The sequence below is a fragment of the Sorex araneus genome, chromosome 5 (assembly GCF_027595985.1).
Source record: "Sorex araneus isolate mSorAra2 chromosome 5, mSorAra2.pri, whole genome shotgun sequence".
Lineage (NCBI taxonomy): Eukaryota > Metazoa > Chordata > Mammalia > Eulipotyphla > Soricidae > Sorex > Sorex araneus.
This window is the reverse complement of record NC_073306.1, coordinates 181052363-181073231: the sequence shown is the minus strand read 5'-3', so window position 1 is coordinate 181073231 and position 20869 is coordinate 181052363. Positions and strand designations below refer to the sequence as shown.

The following is a 20869-nucleotide window of genomic DNA, read 5'->3' as shown; positions in this document are numbered from 1 at the left end:
AGGAAATATAAAAAAAGAAAAAAAAATAGATTCGATCTTCTTCCTGGGGATGTGAGGAAGAACAGCAGCCAGAGCTGATGTCAGGTTCTCAACTGCTCCTCTAAGCTCCAGTAATCTACACATAACTTCTACGTAGAAGTTATGTGTAATTTAAGATTCTTCTTTTTTTTTTTTTAAGGTCACACCTGGTGATGCACAGGGGTTACTCCTGACTGTACACTTAGGAATTACCCCTGGCGGTGCTCAGGGGACCATATGGGATGCTGGGAATCGAACTCGGGTTGGACGAGTGCAAGGCAAACACCCTACCCGCTGTGCTATCGCTCCAGCCCCAAGATTCTTCTTAACATAACTTCTTCTGTGTTCTTAACATAACTTCTTCTGTGTAGAAGTTATGTGTAACTTAAGATTACTTGACTATGAGCCCTGCCTATTTGTCCATGCTTTCCTTTGTGCCTTACCACTTATCTATACTATATTTGTCACAATGACCTTTTAGCTTTTTCTTTTAAACATATAAATTGATCCTTTATCACCTTTTACATTGGTTATGCCTTCTGCCTGCCTATTACAGTCTCTCCCCCAGATTATCTCTCTTGGACATTACTTTGTAATCATTTCAAGTATTATTCCAATGTCTCTTTGGCACTATCTGACCTTTCCCAAATAATATATCACCACACTACATTCTCTAAAGGCATTTATCTTGTTATATGTCGGTCTGCTGACATTATAAAAGAAAATATCTTGGCCTGCTGGAGCTAGAGAGAAAGCTCAACCTGCTGAGCTGATGCTGAGCAGATTCAACACAGGAGGCCAGTGTTGGATCCCTGGCACCAAACAGTCCCCCTCAACAATGTCAGATATAACCCTCCTGGTATGCCCAAAATAATCAAGCAAACAAACACCAGGGGACTGTTCATGGACTATCCTGGTCTCTAAAACCAGTTCCTGGCATGCAATTAACATTTGTTATTTAACTGATTTTGTGACTCAGCTAGGATGCTTCTTCAAAATCTTTGTCTCTTCATAGGCCATGATATTTATGACTGCATTACTTCTGACATGATTAATACCTGTCTTTCTCAATGTCACAAACTCTTTACAAATAAAAAATGCTAATATCTAAAATGCCTATCCCCAACACTGTCTAGGAGAATAAGTGCTTAACTAAAAACTGAAAGAAAAAAAAAATTGGGGAAGAGGGAAAGTCACAGAATTTGAAGAAGTGTAAAGAGATTTACAAAACAAGGGAAAAGTAAGATACAGGTTATCAGGAAGACATACTGCATTTTTAAACGTAAAAACTGCATGTATAGGGGCTGGAGCGGAAGTACAAGTCGACTTGCATACTGACCCAGGTTTTATCCCTGGCACCTCATATGGTCCCGAGCCTGCCAGGTAATCCCTGAGCACAGAGCCAGGAGTCAGTCCTGAGTACCAACAAGTGTGGCCCCAAAACAAAAAATACTGCATATGTACTTTCAGTTTATTTTCTATTTAAATTCTTGAAGTCACTGCATTAAAAAAAATATTTTTAATTCTAAAAATCCTCACCATTTAAACAAACCTCCAATTTGACTTGCATTTTCATTATCTAGGTTCCACTTCAGATGTTGCATTTGTGTTATACTCAAAATATCCTTAACCAGAACACAGACTTTTTCGACCTGTTCTTTTATTTCAAAAAAAATCACCTTTAAGGGGCCAAAGATAGTACAGGGGTTAGGACACCTGCTTCGCATGCAACAAAACCAGGTATGAGCCCTGGCACCCTACATGGTCTCAGAGTCCTTCAGAAGTAAGCCTCAAGCACTGCCATCTGTGGCCCAAATTCCAAAAATTAATATAAACTTAAATAATAAATAACCTTTGAAATAAATATAAATAACCTTTAATATATAAAAATAAAATAAATAACCTTTAAAACACCATGACTGACTTCCTAAAGTAAATTCGTATTAGATCTTACATAGCCAACTGAAAATTAACTAAAGTCTATAATCCTGAGAGAATATTTACCAAAATAATAGTACTATTGTACAAAGATTACTTTGTAAAACTTCCTTCAACTGACATTCATTGCACTGTTTATAAAAGTTGAATATTACCAAAAAAAAAGTTTCTAAAAACAAATTTTGTTAAGATTATAACATATGCCAATATAGGGTTATGCAACTTTAAAAGTAGTACTTACTTAAAAAACTTCATAACCTATGGAAACATTTATCACAGTATACTTAGGTGAAAAAATGCAAACTAGAAAACCAAGTTATCACACACAACTTTGTTTCAACCCGTAAGAACAAAAACAGAAAAGAGAAAACAACAAAATTTTAGAACTTTGAAAGCACAAACAATTTTACAACAGAGCAGATCTAAGTAAACCTGAATCCTACCTCAGCAATGAGAAAGCAAAATCATAATGATTATCATGGCAGGAACCTAACAAGTTCAGAGGAATGACAACTCTAACTCCCAGATAAACAGTCAAATCAGTATAACCTACTGTGAAACCAGGATAAGGCTTAAAAAAAAAAAAAAAAAAAAAAAACAAGGGCAGTGGGCTGGAGCAATAGCACAGCAGGTAGGGCATCTGCCTTGCACGTGGTCAACCCAGGTTCGATTCCCAGCATCCCATATGGTCCCCTGAGCACTGCCAGGAGTAATTCCTCAGTGCAGAGCCAGGAGTAACCCCTGTGCATCACCAGGTGTGACCCAAAAAGAAAAAAAAAAAATACAAAGAAACCAGGAGAAGGATTAGGATGACCGAGTGCCCACTTTCTGATCCACTTCGAGGCCGCAGTACACTGGAAATGAGCACCATGCAACGTAACGGAAAGAGCCAATCAGGAATGGAGGGGGTGCAAGGGGGGAGGGCCTTAAAAAATATACCTTCTACAAGGATACAGTGAATGTCTCCTATTAACAATCAGTCTACAAAAAAAAAAGGGAAAAGGCAAACAACCTAAAGACTCATCCCTATAGTGATGGCTACAATCAGCAAGCTTTAATACAATCACCATCTCAGCCGCACACTCATGGAAGTAAAAGGATCAACATCTGAGAAAAGCCAAAGCTGCAGCCCAAAAAAATAAACTTCAAAAATTTGCATGGAGAAATCTACACATGTATGTACATGTTACAGACAGAAAAAGTCTGAGAGGAATATGGTCATTTTTTTCATGCACATACATATTTGCCCAACCAATCTCACTAGTCACCATTCTATTCCCTGATCCCAAATTATAACTGTACAAGTTTGTGCATAGAACTGAGCAATTTTATTTTTACTTATATCTATTAAACTTCCTCTTTCATTTCACTTTAAAAAATAAAATAAACAATTTTGAAAGAATAGATGACTAGATAAAGAAACTAAGGTACATAATATATACATAGTATATACACACACACAAAAAAATGGAAATACAGAGCTATAAAAACATGAAATCATGCAATTTGCCACTATGTGGATGGATCTGAGAGTTGGACAGCATCATAATGACTGAAGTGAGCCAGAAGGACAGACACAAAATGATCTCTCAAGAAGTGAGCCAGAAGGACAGACACAAAATGATCTCTCATATCTGAGATGTAAAGAAACATAGTAAAGGAATAAAAAATTGTAAATGTTTTTGAACATAGTAAATGTTGAAAGGCAACAAAGTCTCAGAACTGGTCTACAGAACTGTGCTCATCATGGAAAAAACAGGGAAGAATTTTTTGTGGGGGTGGGTGGGACTGGTGAGGGTAGACACTATGCTAATGGTGGAGGGAAGTGGACACTCTGGTCAAGGGTATGGTATTAAAATGTTGTGTGTGTAAAACTGTTATCATTAATGATACTGTAAATCATGGTGCTTAAAATCATTGTTTTTGGGGGCTCGAGTGATAGCAGTGTAGGGCGTTTGCCCGGGGTTCAATTCCCAGTATTCCATATGGTCCCCCAAGCCCTGCCAGGAGTAATTCCTGAGTGCATGAGCCAGGAGTAACCCCTGAGCATTGCCAGGTGTGACCCAAAAAGGAAAAAAAAAAAGTTTTTGAAAGCGCTATAAAAATAGTTAAATTTAAATTATAATTTGGATCTGTAAATTCCAAGTTCAAATTTATTAATCATGTAAAAACTAAATGTAATTCTCCCTTTTCAATTTAGAAAGCTTAAAAAAATCCCCACATTTAAAAAACCAAAACCACTTCTAAGTAACTTCAAAATTGTCAACATTTTGATAATAGAGTACAATAAACATGTAGAAGCTCTTCTGTATTATCCTATCGAGTGTATTTGGAAAGTTAACATGAGAAGTGTTTCTGTTTATTTTTTAAAAAATTAGTTCAGTGGCTGAACTTCTTTAGTGATTGAAAGAAAATTGTATGTACAAAACCCTTCCTGGTTCGACATAAGACAATCCTCAAAAAAATCTTTGCAGTTATTTTTTTAAAAAATTATGATTTTTAATGTACTTCCTCTGTTCATTTCCCATACTTAGTTCAGGCCCTCAGCAATTATATTACTAGTGCAGGGGCTGGAGCAATAGCATAGTGGGTAGGGCGTTTGCCTTGCACGTGGCCAACCCAGGTTCGAATCCCAGCATCCCATATGGTCCCCTGAGCAGTGCAAAACCAGGAGTAACCCCTGTGCATCGCCGGGTGTGACCCAAAAAGCAAAAAAAAAAAATTGTATTACTAGAGTACTCCAATAATTCCTATCCTGTCTCTAATATTCTATTTCCTCCTTATACTGTGGCCAGTTCCATTTATAAAAAAATAGATTTGCTCATGTTATTATTCTCCTCTGTTAAGAACTTTCATATGGTATCCTATTACCCACAAATGTCTGCAGACTAGTTTAAGATGAAAAGCTTTTTCCATTATGGCCCCCGTACCATTTCCAGACTTCTCTCAGTATCTGCCATCCCTCCCAACTTTTTGCATGCTTTCTGGTTTTGATCATATTGTTCACTGTCAACAGACCCTATACTCCCTATGACCCTACTAATGAAACCTCACTCATATCTCAATGATCAGTGTCCATTCAGATCCTTCTAAGACTGCGATTTTAGATATTTCTCTATACTCTCAAACCCAATAAAGTAATACACACTTCTCTAATATTGCATACTGTTTTTCTTTCAAAAAAAAAAGAAAAAACAAAACAAAAAAACAAACAAGTTTCTGTCTATAGAACTAAGGTCGCATGAAGGTTGGTGTGGGGAGGGTGGAGAATTGGGAAAGGTCCTTGGGATATCAATTGAGGGAATTAGTTATGTGTGGTACTAAAATGATGTATGCACAAAATCAATGATTTAAAGTATTGTAAATCCTAGTATCACAATAAAATTAACATAGTTAAAGATTTTTATGATGTATGCACAAAATCAATGATTTAAAGTATTGTAAATTCCAGTACCACAATAAAATTAACATAAAGATTTTTAGTAAGCACAGAAACAAGCTATATTTAACATCTCAATATAATTTTATAATACCAAAGTAATATCTGATTTCATATTACTTCTTGCAATTTTCTAGAAACAAATATTTTTATCTAAAATATGCCTTTTGGCACTTAGTAACTCACACATTTACCTCTTCCTATTTGCAGTATTGATAAGATCTTTGTAATATTTAAGTAACCACCATTTACATGACACATGGTAAAAGACAAGTAATCATTTTTTTAAAGTATTCCACAGAAATCTGAACATCATAAATTTAACATAACTTTCAGAAATTTAAACTGCAGCTTAAAAATATCAACTGCTCTCAAACACATTTTCACCTTTTTAGCATTATCAATTTAAAAAGATCCTATAGACAACAATAAGCAAAATGAAAAACAAAGTGAGCTGCACACAGTAATAAAGTTGAACGACTGGAAAGATGGCTCAATGGGCTGACCACATGCTTTGCATGCAGGAGGCCCAAGTTTAATCCCCATCACCACTAAGTTCCCATCATCAAAAGAAGCCACCCCTGAGCACCAAGATGGGAATATTCCCCAAGCACCAACAGATGTGGCCCCGAAACAAACAAAAAAATACATACCCTATTCCCAAATCAGTAATTCTACAAGACAAGCAATATTTAAGCACATTATCAAGGTAAGAAAAGCCAACAGACTATACTTATCAAACTCAAACCCTTATTCATTCAGAATCAAAAATTAAAATGGAAAAATGACCTCTACTCAAAACCAGAAAAAAAACCTTCAAAACAACTTGCAATAAGCAGGATGTGTATCAACAATGTATTCACGATGGCTACCTTCAATGGAAACCAGTTTCCTTTATATTCTTTAATTTTAGAGGTCTACTGCAGAGACAAAAGTATACAGAAGACGGCAGTTTTTACAAAGGGACTTTCTCAGTTCTATTCAAGGAAAATATAAAGAACCACTAAAAATAAAATTAACTCATTTTCCAGAAAATGTTTCTAGTCATTGTAAATAATGTACAACAGTAAGTTCAATGCCTTAAAATACATAACATCACCAAAACCCAAACCTAATGATCATTTAAAAAAGATGAAACAGCAGGCCCTTTCAAAATATTTACAGCAGAACAATAACCAAATACTTACCCAAAGTAGGATGTAAATTAAAATTAAATTCTCTAGAGAGAACTGTGTCCAGCAGAGCAGCTACATCTGCAGATATAGCATACGCATTGCACAAGGTAGAATTTGGTGGAAAGGGCTGTAGTCCTAAAAGAGGCAGAGAAATGTTCCTGCCCACAAAAGAGTTTTCTACCCAATCTAAATGTTATTCCCAATCTTCGTCCAGGTGGCATTCAGTAAAAGAAACAAGAAATAAGATAAAGGAATACACAACCACATTTTGAGAAAAATTTGTGAGTTGCTGTGTATTGCTGAAGTACTGAAATATATTATTTCGAACTGGTTTGTGATTATATGAAATAGAGCAATCAGAAGTGAAATTCAATACCCAAGTGGAAGAATCAACCCGCCAAGTCCCATATACCTGCAACTCTAAATTTAAATGTTAAAAACCCACAACTTTCTTAAGACTCTTTTCTTAAAAATGTCAAAACTGTAATATATACAATATTCAATGTTATACAGATATTAAGCTTGCCATCTTCCTTACCATTTTGTTAAAAAAAAAAAACAAGGAAAATTTAAGCCTCCAATTTTGATAGACTATATTATGATCTATAGTAACAGCTTAACCTGTTGGAATAAGCTTTTATATCCAACAAACAAACATAAACTATGACTCAAAATAAAATGACAACATAGAGCAAGAACTTTACTTTGCATTTGTTAGTATAATAGGGAACAAATTCACATGCTTGCAAGAGTGGAGATAAAACAACAATCAGCAAACTTGTAAGTCACCAGGAAGCTGAAGGTTTGGAAAAAAAGAAGCTATTTCCATTTCAATCTTGTCCCTTGAGTAGTGGTATGGGAGCAGACTCAAGAACAAAAAATGAGAGCAACCAAGGATAATTTACTAAAATTCACCTTAAAAAGATTGAATCTGCCATCTTGGATCTCTGCACCTGGTGTAACTTCCATAGTACAGTCTTCGGCCTAAGTTAAATAACATATTCCCCATTAAGATACCATGTAATTTTGAATTGATAGGCCATACAAAGACAAACTAGCTGTGGCTAGTCAGTGACTTGTAACTAAATATCAGATAAGCATTAACATAGAACTGTGAAAGGGAAGGGGAAAAAATACGATAAAAAGAATGGAATTTTAAACTATAACATAGTATTTAATCACCTTTATGGGGGAAAAGTGATTAGGGGAAAAAAAGTGGGACAGTAGAAAAGGCAGGGATATTTTGAAATATTTACTAATTACCGTAATTTTATTTGTAGTTGAGGTAACTGGTATAACTTCAAGGCCCATTCGTATCCTTTTTTGTTTTTCACAGTAAGCTTTCCAGGTATCTTCGTTAAATCCATAATTAAAATAATCAGAAAGGTCAGCGCCTAAAAAGAAGACACAACTTTTGTATGCAAGTATTTCAATCCTATTTTTATGCAGTAAATAAAATATAAAAGATGTAAATGGGAGGCTGGAGTGATAGCACAGCGGGTAGGGCATTTGCCTTGCACGCGGCCGACCCGGGTTTGAATCCCAGCATCCCATATGGTCCCTTGAGCACCGCCAGGGATGATTCCTGAGTGCATGAGCCAGGAATGACTCCTGTGCATTGCCAGGTGTGACCCAAAAAGCAAAAAAAAAAAAAAAAAAAAAGAAAAAGATGTAAATGGTACGGTCTATCAGTTTAAACACCTCTTCAAATTTTACTAGTTCTTCCAATTATTTCCCTAGCACCACAAAAACTATGTTTTTAATGAAAATTATTTCCTTTATAAATGGCATTATAATAAAATAGTATGCTATGCAAGTCTAATATAAGGTCAAACTACTATTACAATTGTAGAATATAGGTCATTATTGCTAATTATGCTTAAGACAATTATAATGACATTTACAAAAATCCTATTAATACTATTGATACTGAAAGTTATATATTTTTCTAATGACTTTAATACTAAACATCTTTTTAAAATTTACAATACAGAGAGATAAGTCAAAGAGCTAGAACAAATGCTTTGAATACAGATGCCCCAGGTTTGATCGCAAGCACACAAGGTTCCCAATCACTGCCAGCAGACCTCAAGCACCATCAGGTGTCCCCAAGGAAAATCCTTGCCTCTTCAGCCGGGGAAACAGCTCCAGTATTAGAGCAGATGCCAAGTAGCCTCGAGCCCCACTCCCTGGCACCACAATGCACATCCCAGAAGACTGAGTATCACATGCTCTGAGGGCTGCACGACCTTGAGCGTCACTGAGGCTGTTCCCAGAGAGGGGTATGAAATCATTTATCATCTTACCAGGTTTACGCCATGGTTTATCTTCAAAAGAATCCAAATCTACCTCCAAGAGTGGAACTCCATTAATACTTCCAGGTGCATCAAGGTCTACCCCTTTGACTTTTGTTCCTTTTTTAACAAATGCAAATAGAGAAAGAATGGTATGAGCAAGATACTAAGAGAAAAAGAGAAAACACCATTTTACTAATGATAGCTCTTAATATAACAAAGGCTCTGATGAGAGCATTAAAGTCAGGCATACTATAAGAATAAGCATATTATCAATAACAGTAAACTTAAACTTTAGGGAAGAAACTCTAAGATAAAGGATACGGATTAGGAACTTGTTAACTCATTCAAATAAATTCCTGTACCAGTATGTACCTGTTAACTTCCAGGTATTAAATCACCTTTTATATGCTGTGAACTATAACAGGTTTTACAAGGTTGTACAAACAAGTTAAAAATCAAAAAAGGAAGAGGGGCTAGAGCAATAGCACAGCAGGGAGGGCATTTGCCTTGCACGCGGCAGACCCGGATTCGATTCCCAGCATCCCATATCCAGCATCCCATATGGTCCCCCGAGCATCACCAGGTGTAATTCCTGAGTGTAGAACCAGAAGGAACCCCTGTGCATTGCAGGGTGAGACCCAAAAGGCAAAAATAAAAAAAGGGGGAAAAGAATCCTGTTACCCACAACTACAAACATTATTCTTTTATGTAGCTTCTCACAGAGAAGTCTTCCCATCCTTGAGACATAGTTGCAATTACTCTCTTAGACTGAACTGAAGGACTTTTCAGATCACCTGTGACAGCTACTATAGTCTAGTGTTATTCAGCTATAGTCAATACTTTTTTACTGATGCACTGGCAAATAAAAATTTTACCTGTAGTTCCATAAACTCTTCCTCCTGTCTTGATATTAAGATTCACTGGTGCTGTTCCGTAACTCCTAAGAACAACAAAAGTTATCCTGATAATCTTGAACTAAACAAAAATAGCAATTTATTCCATGCATACAATATACATATACAGACTGACGCTGACTAACATGTTTTAAAAAAATGGGCGTTGGGGAGAGCTCCGAAGTGCTGCTTGGCGGGCCTAAGGGCCTCTTCCTGCCATTCTGTGGTCAGCAGTTCAATGCCTGGGTCTGAAATACAATGTTCTTCAGGCACTGCAGTGCCATGGATTATCTAGAGTACCCCAGTTGTGCTCAGAGACCTTCAAGTCAAATCAGCAATGCTCAGGGGACCAGATGGTGTTGGGGATCAAAGTGGGATTGGTTACAGGCAAGGCAAGTGAATTAACACACTGTACTATTTCTCTGGCCCCTAGAAAAAAAAGTCTTAATTTTTAGTCACTTATTAAACAAAAGATTAAAAAAAAAAACATATTTTGGGATCAAGAAAGATAGTGCAGAAGGCCTTCAAAAGTACTGCCAGGTGTGGCCTTGGAAGCACCTGAGCACCACTGGGACAACCAGACCACATACTTTGGGCCTCAAATTAAACCACCTACCAACTGGGCTGGGAATCACTTGCAGTGTGCCTGGGCCTCCTGAACAAAGGGAGGGTTCTTCCACAAAAGAAACAATTCGATTTTATGTGTTTGGGAATTAAGAGATAGTACGGAGGTTAGGGCACATACATAACATGAGCATGACCTGGTCATCATCCCCATACTGATCCCCAAGCTGATCCCTAGCATACTGCCAGATTATTATCCAGGGATACCAAGCACTGTCACGACAACCCTGGTGGCACCAGCACCTCACAGCACAAACAGCTCTGAACTGCTGCTCAAACAGCCATGAATCACCAGGAGGGAATCCCCAAGAGCAACACCTGGCAGGCCTACCCCTAAAAAAATTCATTCCAGGCCACTAGCATTAAACATCACTTAGGAAGTCATTCCACTCCCACACTGCCCCCCCCCCCCCCGCCCAAAACAAGGGTCTTAAACGTTTAACTATTTTTCTCTTCAAAAATCTACCAGCCAGGGGCTGGAACAATAGCACAGCGGGTAGGCGCTTGCCTTGCACTTGGCCGACCCAGGCTGACCCAGGTTCGATTCCCAGCATCCCATATGGTCCCCTGAGCACCGCCAGGGGTGGTTCCTGAGTGCAGAGCCAGGAGTAAACCCTGTGCATCGCTGGGTGTGACCCAAAAAGCAAAATCAAAAAGAAAAAAATCTACCAGTCTATAACTGACTTCTGTCTTGATATTAAAAGCTGGGTTGGTAAAGGGAAAGTAATACATTTATTTATTTATTTATTTAATTTTATTGAATCACCGTGAGATAGTTACAAGCTTTCATGTTTGGATTACAATCACACAATGACCAAACACCCACCCCTCCACCAGTGCACATTCCCTACCACCAATATCCCAGGTATTAGCGCCCCCTTCTCACCCTCCCCCTGCCTCCATGGCAGAAAATAGTCCCCATACTCTGTCTCTACTTTTGGGCATTATGGCTTGCAACACAGACACTGAGAGGTCATCATGTTTGGTCCATTATCTACTTTTGGCATGCATCTCCCATCCTGACTGATTCCTCCAGCCATCATTTTCTTAGTGATCCCTTCTCTATTCCATCTGCCTCTCCCCTCCCCTCATGAGGCAGGCTTTCAGCTTTGGGACAATCCCCCTGGCCCTTGTATCTACTGTCCTTGGGTGTCAGCCTCATGTGATGTTCTTCTATATTTCACAAATGAGTGCAGTCCTTCTATGTCTGACCCTCTCTTTCTGACTCATTTCACTTAGCATGATACTCTCCATGTCTATCCATTTATAAGCAAATTTCATGATTTCATCTCTCCTAACAGCTGCATAGTATTCCATTGTGTAGATGTACCAAAGTTTCTTTAACCAGTCATATGTTTTAGGGCACTCGGGTTGTTTCCATATTTTGGCTATTGTGAAGAGTGCTGCGATGAATATATAGGTACAGATGTCATTTCTACTGTGCTTTTTGTTGCATCTTCGGGATATATTCCCAGAAGTGGTATTGCAGGGTCATATGGAAGCTCAGTTTCTAATTTTTGAAGGACTGTTCAGTTTTCCAGAAAGGCTGGACCAGTCAGCATTCCCACTGAAAGAGCATCCCTTTTCCCCCACATCCATTACTCAAATATATCTTCTTTATCCACCCATTTTAACTGAGGTGAAAGAATATAATACGGATTCACAGTCTGCCTTCTAAAGAGGTCCATGCTAATGGGTCCCTCCCTCACCTTCCACTTAACTCTCCACCCTCTATAGCCCAACTCTGCAACTTTCATCCACAAAAACTGTTTCTCCACAGCTCCTTTCCATGGTTATTTCACTTATCCCCTCCTGATAACTCTTTTTTTAAAAATTTTAGATGTTTAACAATCACCAGCATCCTCCTAACTGGACTCCACTACCTGGACAAGCCTCATCCAGAAATTAATTTTGAAAAACTTAGGTATGCAGGTTTTGTGAATGCAATCTTCAACTTTCATAGGGTCAGGAAGGTGGTGCCTCCCTCCATTTCCCTGTTCTTCTGGAAGCCCGGCAGGAACCACCTCCAGCGCCATGTGAGTTCTCTCACCGACCATGATCCAGAATCCAGAGACTTAGAAATAAATCTTGAAAGAGACTAAGAATTTCTCCCGGATTCTGCATAAGGCTGAGTCATCCATGGGCAACCCAGAGAGGGACGGGTAAACCCCCACGTCCACAAATAGCGTCCCAGCAGCCAAAACCCTCTATACTCCACAGTCAGCTTTCACAAGGTCGGGCACAGACTACCCTTCCCCCATCTCCCGTACTTCTAGAAGCCCAGCAGTCAGGTGTATGTCCCAAAGCCACCAGTAAAGAATTTAACTCCATCTGTCACTCTGTCAAAACTTTTGGACACCCTGGAGTGCGGCTGCAGTCTAATCAGTCAACAGTCTCTAAATAAATACATGCAATGTAATCAGTAAACAGTCTCTAAATAAATACGTCAGGACAATGAAATGAGTAAGAAAATTAATCAATCATGCCTTGTACTCTTTTTGTTTTGGGGCCACACCCAGCAGTGCGTAGGGCTTACTCCTGGCACTGCACTCAGAGATCACTCCTGGAGGTGCGAGAACCATAAGAAGTGTTGGGATCAAAGCTGAACCATCTGCATGCAAGGCAAATTCCTCACTGGTTATACTACTATTCTGCCCCTGCCCTTTTGTTTTGGTTTGTACTCTTAAAAGGCAGGTCTTGAATCTTCGGAGGGTAGGGGAGCAGGAGTTAAACTTCTGACCCACACCAGATGACTCTCGTGTACTCGATTCTGCTCAGAAGTGATCCCCGGCGATGCTCAGGAGACCATACATACAGAGTGCTAGGAATCGAATCAGGGTTGGTATTGTAAAGGAAGCACCTTAACCCCTGTGCTTGCCATCTCTGGTCCCCAGAACATCAAGAGTCATGTGGTAATCAATACACATGATGTTAGTATTCTTTTGCATAATGATAAAGGTCTTTAGTATGAGGGTCTATTCATGTTCTAAGCCCAACAGTAGTAAGTTAAGTGGGAATAACTGGGAAGATAGCTGAGAGGGTTGAAGTCCCTAGTTCAATTCCTGGGCACAATACGGTTCCTTGAACATGGAGCAACCCCTAAGCACTGAGCTGGCAGTAGTCCTCAAGCAACACCAGGTGTGGCCAAGTTGGTACAGTATGTATCTTCATATGTGAACTTTCTCTCTGTCTTCCCCTCTTTCCATTCCCCCCCTCCCTCCCTCCCTCCCTCCCTCCCTTTCTCTCCGCGCCCCCCCCCCCTCTCTCTCTCTCTCTCTCTCTCTCACACACACACACACACACACACACACACACAGAGTTATTCAGGGTCCAAGAAGAGGTCAGTGGTAGAGCACCAGTGGGAAAGCAACAATGGGAAAAGGAGAGATAAACAAAATCTTTAGTTATTGATCCCTAAGACAAATACTTGAATCTATTCTGGACTCCACTCATTGAAATGTTCCTAAGGATTTTAAGTTGTAAAGGCGACTGCCATTATAACAAAATGACAGTGATATGGAGCTGGAGAGATAGTACAGTTGATAAGGCACCTGCCTTGCAGGCAGCTGATCTAAGTCTGATTTCCTGAGCATCACCAGGAGCAATTCCTGACTGCAGTCAGGAGTAACCCCTGAGCATCGCTGGGAGTGCCTCCAAACCCCCCAAATGATAATGACAGTAACTGAATTACCTTTATGGTTCTTGAAATAACTTAAGAAAAAGGTTCTACTGAAGAAATATTCTAAAGCATTTATGATCTATAACATAAAGTCTACTAGATAAATGGTACATTTAAGAAGATATTTTACCTTCCCAGTACAGCATACATCAAATTTGAAAATCAGAAAACACTGACTTCCATTCAACCACCATAACAAAGTCATTATCTATCTGTACTTTATTCACTTCAGAATCTTTGTATAAGACTCTAAATGTTGTTAGGGAAGTAATACATGAGGTAAGGCACGCCTCACATGCAGCCAACCTCAGTTCAAATCCCCAGCACCACATGTGGTCTACCTACCACCAGCTGTAACTCCTAAGCAGAAGCAGGAATAGTCTCAGAGCACTGCTGGGTGAGGCTCAAATCTCCCCTTCACCCCACAAGTAAAGGTAATTGGATAGACAAATGAATGACAGTTCATTCATTTGATCCAGTTTACAAAACATAAAACTGAGTTAACACAACTAAAAAGCCTAAGGGATAATTAACAACTTAAAAAATAAGCTACAGTGGCCAGAACTATAGTACAGTGGGGTAGGGTGCCTGCCTTGCATGCAGTCAACCTGGGTTCAACCCCAGGCATCCCATATGGATTCCAGAGTGCAGAGCCTAAGTAACCAGTGTAACCAGTGTAACCCGTGTATCGCTGAGTGTGCCCCGACTCCCCAAAAATAAAGAAACATAAGCCATAAAGAGTTTAAAAAAAAACCTGATTTAAAATCAGTTAAAAAGCTGAATAAAAATATTAAAATCCTAGAGCTAGGGAACTAGCTCAAATAAAAGCACATGCCTAATGTGTGGAATTGACCCTGTAGTCAATTCCAGACAGCACATGGACCATGAATACCACCACCACCAATTGGCCTTATTTAAAAAATATACAACACATATACAAAACCAAAGCTCAAGATTGGACAGCAATAAAACGGAAGAATACAAGCTGCAATTTAATAGTTTCTAAATCTAAAAATTTTTAGCACCCATTTTACAAAAACACTTTCAGTTCTAGAATTACAAATTGCTGATTCCATGCAACTTTTATAATCATATTCACCATTAGGAAGGAAATGTTTTCCATGGCTAAGTATTTTTTGTGACATAAATAACAAAGTATTTGTTTTAGGTGTTCAACATGACTTGATATACATATAAATTGCAAAATGATGACCACAGCGAGTTAACATTCATCATCAGTTTTAATGTTTTCTTATGAGAATGTTTAAGATACTCTCTTAGCAACTCAAAGTAAAACTTTAATAAGAATTCTTTCATATCATATGATAAAAAATTTAAAACCAACAAAATCAATCACTAAAGTCTTAATTATGGCACTCAGCTTTTGATACAGAACTGTTACTTAAAGGAACAAAAGATGTATTTCAGTGGGAGAGTACATGCTTCATGTATGTGGTCCTGGGTTCAATTTCCAGCACCGTAAGACTTGAAACTTAAAATTTAAAAACTTACCCATACTGTGGTGCTCCTGTTTTAATGTCTCCGATAGTGACATGAACATCATCCTCATCATCATCACTGTCACTGTCACTATCATCTTCAGTTTCAGTCACTTTCTATACCAACATAAACAGTAATAAAATATATTCAATAATCCATCTTCGACATCTAGTAACTGAAAAAGTAACCAATTTGTTCCATCTATGGGTTTAGAGCTATATAACCAATGTTTCCATTTCTTCTTTGTAAGTTTAATGTTTTTAAAAACTAAAAAAGTGATAGAAATGTGAAATAAGACTCTTTTCCAGCAGTTTTTGTACGGCTACCTAATATATCTTTATATTTAAAGCTTTCTCTCTTGCAAAATGCAATGTGCTAAGATATGCAGCAGATAGAACCGTAAAAAGTAGGTATTTGAAGAACTTTTGGCAAAAGGAATGTGAAGAGTAAAAAATTAGTCACGGGCCTGGAGCGATAGCACAGCGGGTAGGGCATCTGCCTTGCACGTGGTGATCTGGGTTCAATTCCCAGCATCCCATATGGTCCCCTGAGCACTGCCAGGAGTAATTCCTCAGTGCAGAGCCAGGAGTAACCCCTGTGCATCACAGGGTGTGATCCAAAAAGAAAAAAAAAATCATACTGGTGTTAGGTTGAGAAGCAACAAAATGTTACCAAAGAGTTCACCAATCATGGCATTCATTTATATCTAAAAGAGGTCTTGCAACAAAATGACTGGGAATACATTCTATCTGAAAAACTAAAAAACATCAGCATACTTAGGAAAGTGTTATTTTGGTTTCAAACAGCTATTTTGTCGATAGTATCCTATTAGTTAACTTAAAAAAAAAAAGCATCATTTACATCATTTAAACCAGTATTTATTAATAAGGGATGGCATGAGACCAGGATGTTCCAAGGTGCAACAGCCAGAATTCCTATGGGTGGGAGAAAGTAGGAGACTAGAGGAACATTAGCAGTACACAGTAGTCAACAAGTGGAAAAAAAGGCTGGAAGGGGCCAGAGTCTGAAAAAGACCGAAAAACATGAAGCTGGGAAAAACATTTTTTTTCCAGGACAAGTTTAATCCTGCAGAGTACCAATCTCTTTGTTTTATAGAAATAGCTGAATATATTAAAATATTGAAAAGACCATGGTAAATTAATCCCGCAAAACATCACTTTTAAGGTGCATGAGGTCAGAGACCAACATACAAAAAACCATTTTGCTAAAAATAACAATTTTAAAAAAAAAACTGTGAGGATCTAACAGGTTCAGAACTCAAATTAAAGCAATAAACATCTATACATGCTCTACTTCATCTGACTATCATCCCACTATTTCTTTTCACTATGCATCAAATAAATATACCTGACAACCAGATTGCGCAGGATACTCAAAAGTCAAGCTAAATTTAGACTTTCTTCTTAACTAGATATCTAAAGATTTTAAATATGGAAGGAACTGAATTCCAAAGCCTTATGTTACCGGTTTAGGTACACCATTTTCAGCAGCTTCCTCTTCTATTCCAGGTGGAGGATTAGCACTACAAATAAAAACAAGTACATGTCTGTTGTTACTTTTCAGAATAGACAGATTATACTAGCTAATTCTGATAGTTTCTGAAAATTGTCCCCACTGAGAAGGTAAAAACAAGTAAGAGCTGACCATTTATTCTTCTATTCCTATGCCTTGCTTTAAACAAATATTAAACACTGAAGGTGAGATAAAATTGCCTCCAAAATTTGTTATGGACACCAAATTTAATATTTGACAGTGAGGTATAATTAAAGGTTTTTAACACTTTTAACATATGCATCATAATCAATTTTACATATTGTAAACCACTTTGAATATCTGCTGTGCCAGGTACTATACTACTATCTGGTATAAGGACTACATAATATAGCTTTTTTTCTCTTCCTTGGGGCCCAAGAAACTCAGATTTGGGGTATTATCACACTAAATCTTCCACTATTCAGTTAACATACAGGCATCAGCCTGCTTTTTGTTTCATCTATCTTATCAGAAGTGTTCTTAGTTGTACAGGAAGAAAAATTTAAATTAAAAAAAAATATTTTTGTTTAGGACTTCCAGTTTTATATTAACGAGAAGTACCAAGACAAAAACTCTAATCTAAAAGATTAACTGGGGTCAGAACGCTAGTACAGAGGATAGGGTATTTGCCTTGCACACAGCGATCCTCGGCATTCCATACAGTCAGTTCCCTGAGCGCCAGGAGTAATTCCTGAGTGCGGTCAGGAGTAACCACTGAGCGTCGCTGGGTATGACCCAGAAAAAAGTCAAGTATATATAAGCAAACTAAAAACCAATTAATACCACAATCTGTCTAGTTACAACGAAATAGATATATAACAATAAAGTACTCACTTCCAAATAAGACAAGTACATAGCCAATTGACCACCAAATAAAACCTATCCTACTACAGAGCCTAGCTTCTTAAAATATGGTCATGACACAATATGGGGTTGCATAACTAAATGTAAATGAAGCAAAAAGTTTTACAATAAATTTGTACTTTATTATCACTAAATATTTGATATGCCTGGACTGTGCATAAATTACCTGGGTGAAATGAGGTCACATGTAGAAAAGTTTAAGAAATCCTGCTACAGTATGATTTTTTGTTTTAAATTATAATTCTGGGACAAGAATGATAGTACTGTGGGTAGGGCACTTGCTTTGTACATGGCAAACCCAGGTTGGAGCCCCATCACCCCATACGGTCCCCAAAGCCTGACAGGAGTGATTGATTCCAAGCATGGCAGTGTGGTCCAAAAACCAAAATTAATAAAGTAATTCTGATAATGGGAATTAACCAGTAATTCCATTTTATAGATAAAGACGTTAAAAGCACAAAGCAATTAATTCACAACTAGTAAGAGCTCAGGAAGCTGGAGCCATAGTCCAGTGTGGGAGGGTGTTTGCCTTGCACACAGCTGAACAAGGTATGATCCCTGGCATCTCAAATGGTCACACAGCCAGGAATAATTCCTGAGTTCAGAGCCAGGAGTAATCCCTGAGCATTGCTGGGTGTGACCCGAAAAGCAAAAAAAAAAAAAAAAGGAGTTCTAAAAAATCTAAGAATTCTTCCTTAGATTGCTACTAATTTCTTTGAAACTTGTCATTCAGTTTCTCTAGAAATCCATTACTCTCTAGTGGTATTTTGCAACACGATCCTTGAACAAAGCAAAATGGAAGATTAAAAACTGAAAAACTTGTTAAACTTTCATTGCTCAATTGCCTGATCCAAGGAAACAAAACGCAAATATCATTCTTCAGTACATTTAGCCACCTTCTACAGTATCATTAGCCAAAATTTAGGAAGTCCGGGACTAACATAAATGGATATAATGCAATGCTAATGGTTTCAAAGATTTAGCAATGAGCCAGTCACAAGGCTGGAGTGTACCCAAGAAGTGATCTACCAAACTGCACCAGAACGAGAGGTCTGACAGATCTGTCTGCCCAACATACTTTCAGAAAAGAATACTTTGCAATTACCATTAAAACACAGGAAGCATGATAAAATTGCAGTATTTCACTGATTTTTATTTCAAATTGGTATCTGTTGTATGGCTACACCAGTTTATTATACACAACTGATGGACACCCAAGTTGTTTTCACTCATTGGTATAAATAAAATTACTATGAACATTTATGTAGATATTTGTGTACATACTTTTCATCTCTCAAATGCATATCATCTAGGCGTGGAATTTCTGGGTTATACGGTATAGCTGTTCAACTTTTTGAGAACCTGATATACTGTTTTCCAATCTATACCAATTTACAATCTATCAGCATGAAAGGGTTCCAGTTGCTCCAAATCCTCACTAATGCCTGGTTTTTACTTCTCCTAATCATAACCCTCCTTATAGCAATAGCCCAAACAATCTTGAAACGTTTTTCCTAGCCAGTCCTCCCCCAACAAAGTAGACTCAGGAATCTAATGAGACTAATTTCAGCCTGTCTATGAACTTATATACATGTGCTGTCTTGAAATTTAAAGCAAATTTCTGGCTCCCAGTATTATATACCTTTTTAGTAATCAGAGAAAGACACAATCATAACAAATTTACTAATCACACTTTGAATTAAACTCAAAATGTTTAAATAGAACCAAAAGTGCATAACATCATTAAAAAATTTTGATAGTGATGGGGCTGGAGTGACAGCACAGCGGGTAGGGCTTTTGCCTTCCATGCGGTCAACCATATAGTGCCCCTAGCACCGCCAGGAGTAATTCCTGGGTGCAAAGCCAGGAGTACCCCTATACAATGCCGGGTGTAACCCAAAAAGCAAACAAACAAAAAAAAATGAGTGAATAGTAATCACATCTTTAACTTCAAAAACTTTGTTCCTCCAGCTACTGGCAACGAAACGAAATAGGTACTGAAATAGGTGCAACCTTTTAATATCCTCTTTCAGTCAAAATGTTGTAATCAAACCAATGACTATAATGAGAAAATGTTGGTCAACACAACTACACTGGATCACATAGTCAGTGTAGAAATCCATGAGAAATTTCCACTAACCTGGCATTTTCTTCTTCTGGCCTTTCAACTTCATTTTCATCTACCAAGAAAAACGCACAAATAAATAAATTAAATCAAAAAACAAATCACGCTAAGGAAAGCAGTATAATGAAAATCTGAAGTGATCATCACAAGCACTAACCTAGGTCCTTTGCCAAATCACTGTGCACATGCACGTCCCATGGGCCTATAAGCACATCCAAAGTTAGATCACTTTACAATGATTTCACAAGAAACGTCTTTTATAGGAAAAAATAACAACAAAAACGCAAACTTTACTTCTATAAAAATAAGCTTAATTAAAAAGTCAGTTCGAAAGGTTGCTCAAGGAACTCCTACACGTTAACATTTCAGTGTTACTAATGCAAAAATCTTTACACTGGAGATCACTGTTTCTCCAAATCAAGAGTGAGTGTGTTCAAGTGACGTCATTACGGAGCTGCCTGGTGCCCAAACGTGCCATTTCACGCTACTTTCAAAGATAATCAAGAATATGCTTTTTAGGCAAGGAAAAAAATATTCACTTTCAAAACCAGCCGGGGGACTGCGACTTAAAAAGTTAAAGACCAGATGTTGAAGCAAGTCCCCTCCAAATTTACATGATGTACTCAAAACTATTTCGAGAAAAAAATGCACGAAACGATACCTAAAAGTCTGAAAGGCGCAAAGAGCTACATTCAGGATGGGGAATGTTAAAAAGCAGTCTTTAAAAAAATTTTTTTAAAAAAAGGGGGAGGGGTTAAAATTG

General features: G+C 37.9%; 1 protein-coding gene across 41 annotated transcripts in view; it reads right to left on the bottom strand.

The window, feature by feature from the left end:
* Positions 1-20869, bottom strand: part of FIP1L1 (factor interacting with PAPOLA and CPSF1) — a 71750-nt gene that overhangs the window by 49980 nt on the left and 901 nt on the right. For 15 of the 41 annotated variants that reach the window (XM_055138022.1, XM_055138010.1, XM_055138012.1 and 12 more), the window contains exons 2-9: positions 20264-20308; positions 20122-20161; positions 17049-17106; positions 15576-15679; positions 9743-9807; positions 8877-8984; positions 7834-7964; positions 7486-7554 (exon numbers count right to left, since the gene is read on the bottom strand). In XM_055138022.1, coding sequence (XP_054993997.1) covers positions 7486-7554; positions 7834-7964; positions 8877-8984; positions 9743-9807; positions 15576-15679; positions 17049-17106; positions 20122-20161; positions 20264-20308 — 620 coding nt within the window. The remainder of the gene's footprint in view (positions 1-7485; positions 7555-7833; positions 7965-8876; positions 8985-9742; positions 9808-15575; positions 15680-17048; positions 17107-20121; positions 20162-20263; positions 20309-20869) is intronic. The other 26 variants (XM_055138030.1, XM_055138028.1, XM_055138019.1 and 23 more) reach the window with 3 other exon arrangements.